Source organism: Pholis gunnellus (assembly GCF_910591455.1).
Source record: "Pholis gunnellus genome assembly, chromosome: 22".
Taxonomy (NCBI): domain Eukaryota; kingdom Metazoa; phylum Chordata; class Actinopteri; order Perciformes; family Pholidae; genus Pholis; species Pholis gunnellus.
The window spans coordinates 12,357,342-12,373,315 of NC_136549.1; the positions used below are offsets into that span (position 1 = coordinate 12,357,342).

The window sequence follows — 15,974 nt, forward strand, 5'->3', positions numbered from 1 at the left end:
ACATTACTCTCCGCTTTATTCTGTACCCTTCTCGGCTTTCTCCCGTGTGCAATACGTTGAAAGGAATATGCCAGAAGCGCACACTTACTGTTTTGGCAGTTTACTCTCTCTATCCCTCAGAGCAGCAAATTCTAGCACATGATAAATATTCCAAAGTGTCTGAAAGCAACAAGGGTCATCAATACAGCCACTGAAGGAGATGAATGATAACGTGTCGGAAGGAACGTTGAGATTACACATTTGGACGCCCCATACTTCAGTGAGATACAAATGAACTTTTGGATAAGCTTTTCAGCGGCTCTGTAACTTTGAGTTGCTCAATGTGAGATTAGATTATGGTTAATGCTCGAAATGTAAGATTAATCTTTGTGTCAAGATATTGTATTGAGGTTAAAACTGTGGTTCAAGAGGAACTCAGATATATTACGGAATTTAAAGAAACTTAAATACAGAACTATTAAAAGCAATTGTACTAAAGTATCAAAAGTAAAAGGGCTCTTCTGCGGATACAATGGGCATTGCTGTGTTGACATTAACATCTAATAGATTTTGAAGACTGGTGCGTCAATGCTTTAGCAGCGTTTCGCTGTTGGAGCTGGTCGATACTCGTTACTTTATAGTTTAGTCAGGTTGTACTCAGGGTCACAAAATAAGTAAGTTAATATCTTAGCATATGATTTCTTTTGTTGTGACATTTTAATCTATAAAGCAGTAACTGTTGATGTCCAGTTAAGTAGTAGTGAAGTAAAAAATGATGCTATATTTGCCTCTGAAAGGTTGTGGAGTAGAAATCCAGAGAAGCGATACTAAAGTACCTGAAAATTGTTGGCAACACTAAAACTGGCCTCAACTTTAGAGGGTTTGAAATAGAAAAATCGTGTTTCCATTTCAATGGCTGAACTAAATCTATTTAGAAGACGTGTGGGTAATTTACCATTGCAGTGTTGAATCACAATACAAACACACACTGCCATGTGGAGATGTAATTTACCTATCTGGCTTCATTGCGTTAAATCCAACGGGCCGGTGTTTTGCCAGTAGGCCGCTTCCATGCTGCTGACCAAGCTGTTTGCCTTCTGATCTCAACCTTTCCCCGGGTGACCAATTATGGAGGAACTCAGAGTCTCACCGTCTCTTTGCTGCAGTAAAGGAAAGGAACTCGATGCCTCTGCCCTGTTGCAGTCATAAAAGCTGATGCGGAGCGGAGCAGATATCAGGTCATGTTTAGACTTTTTGAAGCTATGCTTTTATAGATTTTCCCCACTGGCCTTCCCTGGAAGGAAATCTTGGATGAGAGCCTTTACCTCCTCCTGCAAAAGAAACACACAGCAAGCCCAAGACTATATAAAAGAGATAACATCCACATTATCCAGTGCTAACCTTAAATGATCCATGGAGTTATGATTTATGTCACAACGCTGTAGGGCATCCAGTTAAGGTTATGCTCAAATGTCCAAATATCATTTCTGTTTTGATATACTCTATTAGCAGTAAATGGACCCCTTTTTAAATCCACACCCTTCCAAGCAGAACCTGTGTGCATTGGCTTAATCCCTCCTTATGATAGCCTACCTTATTTCCTGGAAACTCGCATGAATGAAACCAATCATCACTTCTAAAAAGAAACATCACCCTCTTTTCTATCCAGCTTTATTCAGCACTGCATGTCTCAACTTTGTCTCCTTTACAAGTCAGTTTAGTGGAATAAGATCCGTCCGGATTGTCTGGCGTAACCAATGAATTTAGAATAATACTTAAGATAATCATTTTTATGTTTAGATCTTATTTATTGAAGTAAAAGTAATGAGTGAATGTGCAGTGCGTTTGAAAAACAAAAAAGAAAAGTATTAGGGAAAAGATTGGAGCTCCAGTCCTCTGTCGCCCCCTTCTGGTTAGATTGTGTCCCTCCAGTCCTGAAATTGAGCTGCACTCTAATCACACAGACGTGCTCATAAATGTTAGCAACGTGGCCACACGTTTAGTCCAGGTAGGGATTCACATCCCAGGGCTGCTGAGCAAATACAAACCTGTTGTCGGTTTGAAGCTGGCCCCAGGTAAAAGAAATCCCCTGCTGGTTCCAGCACTGAGTCACAGGGCCTTCTGTTCTCATTGACTCGGTTGCCAGAGGGAGGGATGTCCTCGCGTCTGTGTGATGGTGAACCAAAGGGAAAGTGAATCTTTCTCTGTGGTGATCCAGGGGACTCCTGTCTGTCATGGTCAGGGCCATCATGTTATGAGGCTGATGAGGAAGGAACGAGGGCTGGACTGAGATGGATGTCCGATTCGCAGAACTGCTCATACCTATATGTCACATCGAAGGAAATCAATAATTGTAATACTTTCTCAAACTTCAAAGGGGTTTTGCAAAACCAGGTGTGTGTGAAATCACACACACTTACTCTGTGTGTCACTCCTGTGTTTGGCTTCCCTCCTCAATTTAGCCCTTCTGTTTGAAAACCAGACCTGAGAGAGAGAGAGAGAGAGACAAGAAAATATGAGGTTTTTGATCTAGTATGGACACACTGGTGATTCAAAATGACGACTCTACCTTGATGGTGTCCTCAGGAAGTTTGATCTCAGCTGACAGTTTCTCCCTCGTGTACATGTCCGCATACTGGCTGTGAGAGAATTCTGATCCAGGAGACAGAAACGTGTATGCTACTGAGCTTCTGAGTGGGGAAATTGCTCGAGACGTGCGAGGACATTTAAAGATCTTAAGTCACCTTGCTCGAGTGCTGTGCTCTGCTCCGGGGTGAAGGTGGTGCGGTTTCGGTGCTGGACGCCTTCAGGCTTCTGGTCAATACGACATGCTGTCTCAGGCATCCTTCTCTCTTTCACTTCTTCTTGAATCAGAGAATCAAAATCTGCAGGATATACACATATTACATCAGCTTGCTATAAATCATAACCCATATCTCCTTGTTGGGTATACTGCGAGTGACTGTGATCCTCACACTGACTGTTTTCATTGTTCTGGTGACCTGTTACAGGTGACCTACCCTGCTCAGTCCTGATGTGCGCATTGATCTCCATGCACATCGGCCCGTGGTCCAAGTGAATCCTTCTGAGAATCCGATTTATGGACGACACCTTGTAGAACACAGTGTGCCAAAAGGCACCATGTCATATGGTGGATCATTATACGTTTCGTGAAACTAAAAAATAATTTCAAGCTCACTTACGCTGGGAACTTTGGAGGCTTTGCATATCCGTGCTGCGGCTAGGCGCTTTCGGATTTCCCAAGCAAAAATGGTTGGGTTGTCCCTTTTGCACTGGATGATTGTGGAGATGACACCGGGGGTGAGAAGCCGAGGCCGGCTGCCTCCAATGGTTTTGGGCTCCAGGAGACCAGTGCGGCGGTAGCGACTCAGGATCTTACTGACGCACCCGCTGGACACCTGAAATACGCAGAGGGTTCAACGTTCTTCAATTCTGAACATAGTACATAACTTCCTCATCATTTCCTAACCGTGACCTGTGCGTGTGAAAAATATACGCAACTTCTTTTCAACAAAATCTGAGCCACTAAATGTGGTAATTTGTGCAACTTGTTGTTTTGCGTACCCGAAGTATCCTGGAGATGTGGTTCGGTCGGACTCCCTCCGTGGCCAGTTCAATCATTTTCCTCCTCTTGGATTCTGGGAGAGGTCTGCCGTTGAGAAACATCCCTCCCAGCTGGTTGACACTTCCACCACCTTATTGTAACACAGCCTGTACTTTTTAAATCTGTCTTTTAGAATAGCATTTAAATGGTTTAAATTGCTTATTCAATCTGATATCACATTTACTATATGCCTAGTTGTACTGCAAACTCTCAACATGTGTTTAGATGTCTTAGAATAGAATTAAAGCCCCTTTTTTCAGTATATTAAAATTGTAAAATGAACCTTCATTCGGCAGATCGTTTGTTCCGCACATCTCCGCTTGATCCCAGACGTAGTGATGAAACCGGTCACACAAACAAAATGCGTAATGTTCCCAGAAATAAAAACACCGTAAGGTATGAAACGCGCAACGACACCACGTCGCCTGTAGGAAAATCAACTTGTCCGGGTAACTCCTCGTATCTCTGCTGAAAGACAATGAGGGGAATGACGCCCTTCAGCAGAGATTTATAGGCCTGCTGACCTCAACATGACGTGGAGCCTGTTACCTGAAATGTCAATATTGCCTGGAAGTGAATGTGGGCATTATGGGCTTGAAGTGAGCTTTAGGTTGGTAGGTCTTTAAACGTGACATATCACAACATTCTGGTTTTCATTCCACTTGTATTTTTTACCAAAATAAAAAACCGTCCAGTAGTTTGATTTAATTCAATATGCAGAGGAAGGTAGAGCGATTGAGTCATAGAAATTCATGATTCAGGAAGATTCCTCCAAAGAGCCTTTCGAGTTGTTATTTAACCCTTGTATGGTGTTCGGGTCTGTGGGACCCGTTTTCATTTTTTAGCAAAAGAAAAATGATACGATTACTTATTTTTTTTTACTCAGACTCATTGGCCTCGGCTCATTCTCTGTGAAGAACACATTTTCTGCCTTTTTGACTGCTTTTCTTTTGCGCAGTGGCTGCTACAGTCTCGATCAAACAAACCAACTTTCCACTGAAACACAATTTAGTCTTTAAACTTTCTGCTTCGGTGCGTGTCATCCTACACAAATGAATGCACAAATTCCATCTTTTAAAGAAGCTAAACGATCAACACTGGCATGTTTCCCATCCTTTCAGGGGGGAGGATATATAGTCACGTGACATGAGCATCCTTTTTAAGTGGCCTAGATTAAAAGGATCTCTGGTCTTTTTTCATAAAACAAACATTGACGCCAATGACGACTAACATATGGTAAAGTGCTTTTAATAAATCATAAATCCATCACCCAGTCTCTCTTTATTACATTTTCTTTCGAAACGTGAACAAATATAGTCGTATATGGGCGCAAGGAAAGGGCCAATTGGGGGACCTCGTTTATCCAGAAGAGGGAGGCTAAAATAACCCTCACAGATGTTCGTTGGGCAGCCAGCAGATAAAAATGCGTTGTAAACGTTTCAAAGGGAAATATTTGACGAGCAAATATTAGCCTATGTGAAAACCCACACAAGGCTCGTCTTTTGGCCTGTTTAATGACTAATTGAATATCATTAGTTAGGTCCACACAGATCGAAGTGCCACCGAAATAAAGGCTCAGATTTTAAAATGCCATATGGCCCAAATTATACATTAACCATGAGTTAGAGGACAATAATACTTAGCACAATCAGCCAGGTTAGATAGAGGACAGCCATTTTTTTGGACACCATCATCTCCTTGCCAACGGAGACAAAGGACAAATAAGGCAAGCCTTTTTATTTATTACCGGGGATTTGATGTGGTCATTGATTTATAGTACTTTATTGCACGTACAGCGTGTGCCAAACGAGGTTGATTAAAGTAGCCTACTTAGGTCGTGTTGTTAAAACAGTGCCACATAATCGTGGTGCGTAAATTCTAATCTGGGCTCGCCAAAGAAGGGAGCGGGAGTTTAAGTGTCTGAATCATGCCACAAAATACGTATACATTTTACCAACACGTCCCAGGTGTTTGTCTAGTGCATGAAACATCTATATCGGTGCTTTGCTGCGCCCTGAAGCGTTGAGAAATGTGGTTTATTCATCTGCGTAAAAAGGTTACCAAAACCTCTCCAGAGCGCACTAAGGTGCCGTGTGCACAACGATGCTGCCTCCCTGGTCGCTTGTCCAGCAGTTGTCTTCACCCTGTTATTACTTTTATGTATTTTCCATGTTTTTCTTATTCTTACTTTGGTGAATGTTTTTTTTCCATCCTGTGGACGCAGACGCTTGTTTTAGTCCTTCATTATTAATGAAGTTCCATGTCCGTGGCCAAATGTGCCGTTTTTCAACAGTATAGGCTTCAACACAAAAATATATCGTAAGATGCTATTCAATTTTAACTGAGTCTTAAATGCTTTCTTTTCTAAACAAGCAGGATGATGTGACCTTAAGATTATTGGGAGACATTTTAATCTTGTTTTATTTCTAAAGATTTAAAGGCTCAAAATGTGATAAATGCCGTGTTAGTTATACATTGTATGTAACCTGTCTTCACAATACTTTATATATTCCACATTACTAAATCTTCCACCGTTGCCTTGAACTAATTACATCTTTTTTTTGAAGACACATTGAAAATACGTTATTTTGTATTGTAAAATTGTCTTAAAATCGTATAATTCATCATCAAATCTCCTTATATAACAGGTGAAATAGTAAGCCCACGGTGGAGACCATTGCTGTTGTTGCTGTTTTTTTTTTTACTGAAAATTAGCGTCACTCCTTTGAGGATAGTATTTGTTGCGTCGTGCAAATCGGTTACGCAGAAATATGATGACAAACTAAATTAAATCAAATGCCAAACAGACCAGCAATATTCCTGTTTTTACAAAGTATTGTCAGATTTGTTAGTGACGAAGATTTGGTCAAGTGTAGATTTTTTATTTATTTTTTTCAAACCTTGCGCAACACGCTATTACAAAATCCGCATGTTATTTGAATAAACTACATTAACGATGCGCTCCAACCGTTGGCTACAAGCGTCTTCTGAATAACAACATCCCATTGGAAAACAAAACATCCAGTACGCTTTTTCTAAACCTACAATGAAGAGGTTCTCAGTGCGCATTAGCCAAAGAGTGTAAATGTTGTATGCAAAACTTACACCAAAGATGTGCAGCTAGTTAATCTTTACCTGCTGTTCAATAACGCAGAGACGCTTTTAGTCGCAAAAGTAATGACAGATATCTGAACAGGAACACAGTGGGCCCTCTCAATCCAATGGAGGTTAGTATGGTGCATGCATTTTAATGTCAATATTCATGGTTTGCTATCCTTCATGTTAATATTGCATTATGAGTAAACCTTTCCTACATGTATCTATAAATATGAGAACCAGTGCCCAATTACTTCTAATGTGAGTATGTTTTAAATAAATAAAAAACATGTCATTATATTCTGTATTTGTATATTCATCATTTTTCATGTGTCACCTCTTTTTCCTCAGGTAATATCATGAAGCCAGCTTCTGAAATAAGTATGTTGCAAATAAAACACTGATGTAAATTACGAATGTTTTATATGTATAGAAATACAAATGACTTATATGAGTCGGCTGGAAACTGAATAATAAAAATGGAAGATGCGCTGGCTTGAATTGCCCAAACATGGTAATTGTGATAATATCAAAATACTTTAGGTTGAAAATGTTCAGTTGTTAACAACTTAACGTTACCACTGACTGACTGGACTGAACATCCAGACATTCAAAAGCATAATCACAAATGCTTGTGCCAAAATGGCCACCATATCTAAGTCACACAACTCTGCCACGGTTGACATGTGATGCTACACTCATAAGGCCATATTGCCACATTTACACACTACTTACAACTCATTGTAAATGTATACAAGCCACTATAATTTGCAGTATGCACACATATGCATGGACAGGGGTAATTGAGTGGGGAAGGGGAGAGGGGGCTATTTATAACAACAACAATTGATTGGATGTATACAAAAATAGATGGATATGAAACTTGAGGTGAAGCATGCAGTGGCCTTCACACTTTCTAAATCTAAAACCATCTAAACACCAACGAGAGATATTTTGGAGAGAGTTAGAATCGATGCCAAGAAGCATTCTGTCTGTCTGTCTCTCACTGTCACACACAGTTCATAGTCACAAGTTACTCCTTTTGGGAATTAATGTCAGAGCATTAAAAGCATCTTTAAAACATTTCACGGTATTTAGCCTGTGAATATTTAGAGTAGGTCCCATGAGTAGTAACGTTCTTTTCCAGCAATGCTCTGCTTCCCACTCACAGTTACTCACAATCACATCTATGAGCTGCCTGGCACAACTGAGCTGCAGCAAAACAGAAAAAAAAAAAAAAATATATATGTATATATATAATGCAAGATTATCCCCAGTGTGATGATATCACCACAATATTGATGGTGACACTATCCGTTACTCATTTTTTTTGTCATAATCATATGTATTCTTATTTCATAATAATCCTTATTAGAGTTTAAAGGTTAAATTGACCAAAAAAAATCCACAACATTATCATTAACAATGGCTCCATTCCATTAATTAAGTGTCCCAGTAAACCATAACAATGAGTGAGCATGCACAACATCAGGGCCCTGGAACTGTTAATGTTATTAATTCTACCTGTGCTTTTCCTGCTGTGAAAGTCCAAATGTCTGATGTGAGAAGGGTTCATAGGGTAATGAACTGTCCTGTTCTATTTAATTAAATATTTCATTATATTTGGCCTGTAAACCTCATGCATACCAGCGTATGTGTGTGTTTGGTGTTTGTGTGTGTGACATCCCGTTAAATTCAGTCAGAAATGATATCAAAAGAATTGCATAACTATTATACTATAATACCTTTTTTTGGTTTATTTAATTTCAGTCTTGAAATCTTGTGGAACAAAGCTGCGGGGCCAGAATGAAGAGAAGATATGCAGGAGTTTGATGTAAATCTATTTATCAAAAACAGAAATAAATTAAACCAAAAAACAATTAAACAAAGAGTGAAAACAGTTTCTTTTAATACAGATTAAACAATAACATTTCATGCAAAGTACACCATTTTTTAAACAGAGATTGTTGACATATCTTCTTTACTCTCAAATGACTGTTTCTTTCTGACAACTGTTGGGCTACAACATTTAAGCTGTCGCCTGCTTCGTTTGTCATTTCGTAGAGATCGAACCATTCCCAAATGTCCGACGCACCTCGAAGGCAGCATTAGCTGCGTTAACGCTATGCTGACGTGTCGAACCTCTTGCTCCGGAAGACTTTATTTCAATTTGCCTACGCGGTCGAGAGGCGGCTCCATTCGCTCCCATTCATTGTGCCCCTCAGACCCGGAACGATTTTGACGTGTGTGTATGCATGGCAAAGTGTGTTTCCGGTATAACGTGTGTGTTGATCGTTGTTCAGCCTTTTTTCTCTTGGCTTTCAGTAGAAGAGTCACTCACTTGAGAGTCCCAGCTCCCTTACCTGGTCACCCCTTTAACGGCGTTATATCTCTAACCGGTGGACATGGCATCTGTTTCGGCACCAGCTCAGTCAGCCCCTTCCCCGGCTGCTTCCCTGCAAAGAGGAATTGTGAAAATGGTAGGATGCGAATATGTGAGCCTAGGAATACAGCTAGTTAAGTTAGCGTGCTAACTGAGCCAATGGCTAATGTGTCACTTACTATCGCTTGCCATACAACTTAAATTTAACTTTTTTACGATAGAAATGCAACCGTCTGTTAAATACCAGTGTTGGCAACGTGTCACTGACTACTGTCACTAACATCCAGCTCTCATAGCTGCGGCAGCCTGCCAGCTAACATTAGCTGGTTTGCTACACCACTTGCTAGCCTGCTAATAAGCTGAAGCCAGCTGACGTTAGCACATGTTTGCTATCTTGCTAGTTAGCTATAGTTGCATTTAACAACTTAAGTGGAATTGTTAAGTGTATAGACAAAACATTGCGTGGTCAAAACTCAACTGTAATGAGACAAAGTGGATTTAACTTGCATTTAAAAATCTGTCATTTTGTAAATTATCTGTCACGTTAACAGATGTTCAGCTTCCCAGCTATTGGCTAGCTAACCTTTAGATATTAGCGTTTACTGTCCAGCAAGTGTGGATTTATGAACAACGTTGGTGGTCTGCACTGCTACTGGACCACGCTGTTGACAGCGTTTACGCGAGTTGAGTTCATTCATGTTATTGCCCATTTGTAAAATAGTACTTAGCCAAGTAGCGTGTAAGCTAACCCCCCAATAGCGTCTCACTATTGTCCCTCACAACATTTCCCCTAAATGCTGATTAGTCATCTTTCAGCGATTGAAGTTCCCGTTATTAACGTGAGGAAATCTAGGATTCCACGCGCTGGTTAATGTGTTGCGACACTTCAAGTCACAGTCTGAGCATTTCCACAGTGTGCTGGTTAACAAACCAGCCACTGGAAACTGACACGTAGCTACAACTTTTTTGCCCCTATAATCTCCCATTCATCCGGGTCGTGCATGATCTCTGTTCGTCTGGTGTTACTTCACCGTTAATTTTTTTTTTTTGTTGGCACTATCTTCAAACAGATAAAAGATAACCTTGTAGATAAAGTTAACAGATGTTCTTTAATAAGTGCCTTGCATAGTTGTGTAGTTTGAGGTCTGAGGTCGGTGCCCAGCAGACCCACACAGTCTTCTGTAGGCCGCCATGAAGCAGACTGCTGCAGTCTGTAGTTTTAGATGTTAGTATTAGTAAGAGAAGTTGCATGTCCTGCTGCTTTATCACAGAGCGTAATCAACACACTAACGCACTCGTCTCCAGGCGTTTTTTTTATAACTGTGGTAACTACAGTAAACGAGTAAGCACTCCCCTTGAGAAGGACGAGTGAGTCGGTGACACTCTTGTGTGTTTATTACCAAAGGAATTGAGAGATTTGTGAACCGTCTGTTAGTGCACCAGAGTCTTGAGTGGTTGGATTAATATAAATGGGTTAGAAGTGAATTTCAACTATTTTTTACTCCCACCAGGTCTGTCTTTGATTTATTTTTGCACGCGGTGCACATGATTTACATTTATAGAAAGACCTGCGTGAATGGCCCTTATCTAATGCAGTCTTGAGAAAGGAGTCATCAAGGAGTTGAGCAAAGCCGTGTGGTGCATCCCAAGTGGAACTTGTCCCTTTTGTAAACAGAAGGGTGGGGGCGGCGGGGGGGGGGGGGGGGTAGTGCCTTTTTCCCCCCCATGCCTGGTCAGTGTATAACAATCACAACTCCTCTTCTGCTTCGCCTCTTACTTGGAACGAGCGGGTCCGACGGTGGGGAAAGGTGGTGATTCGATGAAAGACTTTATCTAACCCACATCTTAGATCAACAGCCCCCAGTGATGCTCCCTGCAGACACACTGGAGAGTCCACAGATAAAAGGTGTTTGCTCAGATTCGTGTACATGCCATGGTTGTCAAACCCAACAGTAGGTTATCTTTTTTGTATTTAGCTACGTTATCAGATGCCGTGATCTCCCCTTGCGCTTGAATGACCGACTGTCTACATGGCAACGTGCAACGGGACGTTGCTTTCCAGCTCCACATTAGCTTTCAACGTCTTTTAAGATTTTTGCTATTTTATAGCTACTGTGAATTTGTGAATTGGAAATTGATGCACATCCACTCAGCGTGCTGAACATGTGAAACCAGATCTAATTCACAAAAATGTATGGTTTCTTTATTTGTCTACCCCGTTTATGTTACGCTGTTTTCAAATGAATGCTTCATGACCCGTCCATAGGGCTTATTAGGTTGACACAATGCAAATACAAATAAAAGGGTTTACTGAGCGTGTATTTTGTCTGAGAGGAAATAGAAACTAAAAGTTGCCACTAGTTTCTTCTTTCCACACAGGTGTTGTGGTCTGGTATTTGTTCCAGGTGTTTGTGTCTTTTAGTTGTGATGAATTTGAAGATGGTATCTACATTTGCCGAATAAATAAATATATATTTCTTTGTCTCTCCAGGTCTTGTCAGGCTGCGCCATCATTGTTCGGGGCCAGCCTCGAGGTGGCCCTCCCCCGGAGCGTCAGATTAATCTCAGTAATATCCGAGCGGGGGCCATGGCCCGTCGAGCCGCCCAGGGCCAGACCGAATCCAAGGACACCCCCGATGAGGTGAGCGGCCCTATCCCGCTGTGTTTGTTTATATGTATCTGTGTGTTTGGCAAAGGCAGTCCTGCACCACTCACTATAATATTCCAATTTGGGGGTCTTTGTTTTTCACTGTGGGGAGAAGATTTTGCTTTGGAATATTCGTCACGTGACTTTGCTCTCCTCATTTCCATCGAGCGGTTATAATTATGTATGAATCGGCCTGATTGTAAGTGACGACGAAGCCGAGAGATGCCAACATGTCAATGCTCAATCACACTTAAAGATACCACTGGTGTAATTTCCTTTTCACGCCTTTTGAAAAGGCCATAATTTTGTTTATTTAACTTTTGATTTGATCGCCCCGCGGAAGAGTACTTTAACATTCCCGTCTGTGTTGCAGCCGTGGTCCTTTCAAGCCAGAGAGTTCCTGCGGAAGAAGCTAATCGGCAAAGAAGTGTGCTTCACTGTGGAAGTCAAGACGGCTTTGGGCCGTGAGTACGGCATGGTCTACCTGGGGAGAGGTGAGTGGTTCTAAAAGGACAAACTGGTCTGAACAATGTCCAGATTAGTAAAAATACTCATTGCATAAATGTTCCTTTTCTCTTTTTATTTTTAAGCAGCTTCACTTTTTTAAGAATAAAACAAAGTCATGTGCATTCGACATACATGTGATGTGGAAATCAAACAGTTACACAGTTATAATTGCAACTCGGGCATCTCCCCAAAATTCTGGGTTATGATTGCGCTATCAAAACTTCTAATGGAAGTTGTACCTGCTGCTTGCTTATCAGCTGCAAGTACGATCTAATCGGCACAGCTGTAAAAAGCGATTTCGTAAAGCTAAATGTCCCCGTTATCCTGAATGTCAACGCTCACGATCGCCTCTGGTCCAAACGAAATACCCGACCGGAACCAACTGCTGTACCGGTCTCCGAACAAACACTCTGCTAAAAACAAATCAAGTTCTGTTCTCTGTCCTCTCATTTCAGACACGACAGGCGAGAACCTTGCTGACACTTTGGTGAATGAGGGCCTGGCCACAGTCCGCAGGGAAGGAATCAGGGGGAACAAGTAAGACGTTTGCCTCTACGCCACCTGTAGCTACCTGTTTGTTTGTTTGTTTGTTTGTTTTGAATGGTTTGACATGCAGGCCGAATAGCACGACACTCGCAGAGAAAGGTTCCAAGTGCTAAATACTGTTTTGAAACTTCTATTTGAAAAAGGTGGTCCAGTGGTCATATAAGCCATATGTCATAGTTTCTCTTTAGCATATCTGATTCTTACATATTAGATTCTGTGTCTTATATTTGCTGTGATGCCGTGATCATGTTGACCTAAAGGATGCCTTTATTCAAGAGACTGCTCCCATAAATGCTTTCCCTCCAAAACTGTTTGCTCGTTCGGTGTAGTTCTGAAGTAATGACCTCAAAGCTGGTTTCAGTCTGCAACTCCACACAGAATGAGAAGTAAATCTTTTTTTGGCACACGATGGCTTCATTTAGCAGCGCAACGCGGGGCAGATCTGTGGGGAGTTGTGCACAAGTCGTCAACTAGCAGACTGTGGAGGATTGAGATGGAGCCGTGGTGTCCCAGATGGTGGCAGTGTTGCCCTGCTGCTACAGCGATGTCCCTCTGAAACCCTCGCACAGTAATCCCCTAGATAAACTTTGCACACCCAGCGCTATGACAAAGTACTGTGTATCCCCCCCAGTGGCAGTATTTGCACATTACACACATTACAAGCAATTTGACTCATGCTGCTACATTTGTATCCTCCAACATGAACGGAGTTGATGTGAATATTCCGCCGCTAATGACCCGTTTCAAGCCCTCCGCGCAATGGCCCAGAACGAGCGCTAATGTATATGGTGCTTTAAGTGTAAGCGGACATCATTTGGCCAAAGGGGGGGAGGCCCATTACTCAGTGAGGACTTAAGGCCTTTGTTGTTCCCCTCAGTGCGCTGGCCTCCAATACCATTACCCGTCGGGACGGGCTACGTTGATCACACTAACTAGGATGTGATCATGATTATGGGGGGGGGGGAGGTGATTATAACTGCAGATAAACGTGTTCACAAGTTGACTTTGGCTTCGGAAAACAGTCGGCCGATTCATATTTAAGGGCTGGGGCGAGTGCTCAGCAGCACGCCAGAACACACACACACACAGACACACACACACACACACAGACACACACAGACACACACAGACACACACACACACACACACACACAGTTGTTGTTTTTTCTCTGTCAGCTTTAGCTTCGTGCTGTCTGTCAGTGTCAGGCAGATATGTGTTCATTTAAATCACATGGATTGTGTTTTTGGTTTGCTGTTGGAGGCTTCGTCATCTGACTGGAGTTTCACTTGAACCTGATCAGGGCATAAATGGATGCTGTCCTTGGTTGGCGAGCCACATCTATCTCCTCTGCTCAGTCTTTCATCTCCGTCTGAGTCACTCAGTCAGACTGCTTTTCTTTTAAAAAAATGCTTTATCCATTCACGGAGGAGGCTAGAACCGGAAATTTGGTCAGAATCCTTGGCACTCACTTACCTTTTGAAAAATGACATCTGAAGGCGGGGGGGGGGGGGGTTGACTGATTGGTTTATTTAACGCCCACCCGACAGAGCAGAAGGTTGCCACATAAACATGGAGATCAACTATGTTTTATAATCCTCCATTACTCTTTTTTTTTTTTTTTTTTTGTTAACTGGAGCCCCGTGGGAGTGCCTGTTTGTCGGGTGTAAACCGTCTGAGGGGAATGAACCGTGCTCATTTGGGCCTCGCTGCTCACAAGGACTGGAACCCCCTCCAGTCCAGTTCACAAGGGAACCAGACATCCTACACCTTCTCCAAACACTGAGACAACAGGGAGCTGTAAAACCACTCGCTTAAGTTCAACATTTTGTATCTATTTAAAGTATTTGTGGTTGCACAAGGGAGCCACATGGAGATGAAAGACATGGCCTACAGTGTGTTCAAATATAAGGGAATTGAAACGTTTCTTTTTTTATTTATTTTTCTTGGCCGCCGTTCCTCCAGTAGCCTTGCTCAGTGTTGCACTTTCTTACCCATCAATATCCGTTTTGATTTCAAGCATTGGTTGGAAGGCGTCGCTGACCTAAAAAGAATTTGGTTTATTCAGAGACGAGGATCAGTTCACTATCGTCTGCCTCCACACATGGCAGTTCTTTCTATATCTTAACCTTGTTTTGTGCTTTCCATTCATTTCCGTGGCTTTAACAACATCTGCTCTCCTTGATTTCATTGTTGCTTTTTCTCACTCTATCTCTGTAGCGCTCTGTTCCCGTTGAGTCTCTTTAATTCTAAGTAGCTTGAACACGATTGACTCCTCACAGAAAGTTTCACCATTGTTGCTCAGTCAGCAAGAAACCGTTTCGATTGAATTTTGAAGTTTGTGGCGAAGTCGAGGTCGATGTCGAGGGGAACTGTACGACGGCTTTTGGGCACGAGTCCAAAAGCCCAATCAGGAACACGCAGCTAGAGATCAGGCTACATGTGTGTTGTACAGATTGTGAAGCCCTCTGAGGCCAATTTGTGATTTTGGGCTATTTGGGCTGTGTGTGGTGTTTTTTTAATTGTGACCCACTTGGTTGCTTCTCCAAAGCGAACATTGTCTTTAGGCAGCAAGATGGGAAAACATCAGTTTTTAAAGAAAAGCTCTCGTCACCAGTGCTTATCTCATATCAATCGGGCAGTCCTTTGATTCTAAACAAAAGCCCTGTTGGCCATTTGAAGTAATGAATATAATTAAAGTTGTACAATGGCCCTAAAATAAGCATTAGGCTGCACAATTTGGAGAGCCAGCGTGGAATTAATTGTGGCGTTTGTAGCCAGCTGCGTGGTCGCTATTTGAAGGAGCCGTCAAACACTGTTATTGTCTCGTCACAAAATGCTTGGATCCATTTTTTTGTTGGAGCGGTTATGTTCTGGTCATCAGCTGGTTGCCACTAAAACAGCAGTGCAGCTTGTCGGGAACGGCACTTTCTCCGGGCGCCTCACCAGACACATGCAGTCCTATGCCTTTAATGTGCACCTGTACATGTTGAGGCTAACAACCAATGTTTAGTTGCAGCTAAACATTGTTTTGCATTCTTTTGCATTGGCTACAAGTCGTTGTAGTTCTTGTAATGGCGAGAAGTGCAACTCTTATCAAAGCGTTGGTGCAGCAGCAGTGTTCTGAAACGTCATTTTCATTTTTCAAAGCTGGTGAGAAGCCACCTGAGAGTTTCAATATCTGTTTCACGCA

General features: G+C 42.0%; 2 protein-coding genes across 2 annotated transcripts in view; one reads left to right on the forward strand and one right to left on the reverse strand.

Moving 5' to 3' along the window:
* Window positions 1–1,978: 1,978 nt before the first annotated feature.
* pax4 (paired box 4) lies at window positions 1,979–3,918 on the reverse strand (the record flags this gene model as incomplete). The annotated part of the gene is made up of 8 exons (XM_079183703.1): window positions 1,979–2,301; window positions 2,400–2,463; window positions 2,549–2,631; window positions 2,724–2,864; window positions 3,000–3,090; window positions 3,183–3,398; window positions 3,565–3,695; window positions 3,888–3,918. The coding sequence occupies 8 exons, from the start codon at window positions 3,916–3,918 to the stop codon at window positions 1,979–1,981; spliced, it is 1,080 nt and encodes a 359-aa protein (XP_079039829.1).
* Window positions 3,919–8,986: 5,068 nt separating this feature from the next.
* snd1 (staphylococcal nuclease and tudor domain containing 1) overlaps window positions 8,987–15,974 on the forward strand; it is a 143,941-nt gene continuing 136,953 nt past the window's right edge. The window contains exons 1-4 of the mRNA XM_079184164.1: window positions 8,987–9,180; window positions 11,575–11,724; window positions 12,104–12,224; window positions 12,693–12,774. Of these exons, the coding sequence (XP_079040290.1) occupies window positions 9,106–9,180; window positions 11,575–11,724; window positions 12,104–12,224; window positions 12,693–12,774 (428 nt within the window). The 5' untranslated portion in view covers window positions 8,987–9,105. The remainder of the gene's footprint in view (window positions 9,181–11,574; window positions 11,725–12,103; window positions 12,225–12,692; window positions 12,775–15,974) is intronic.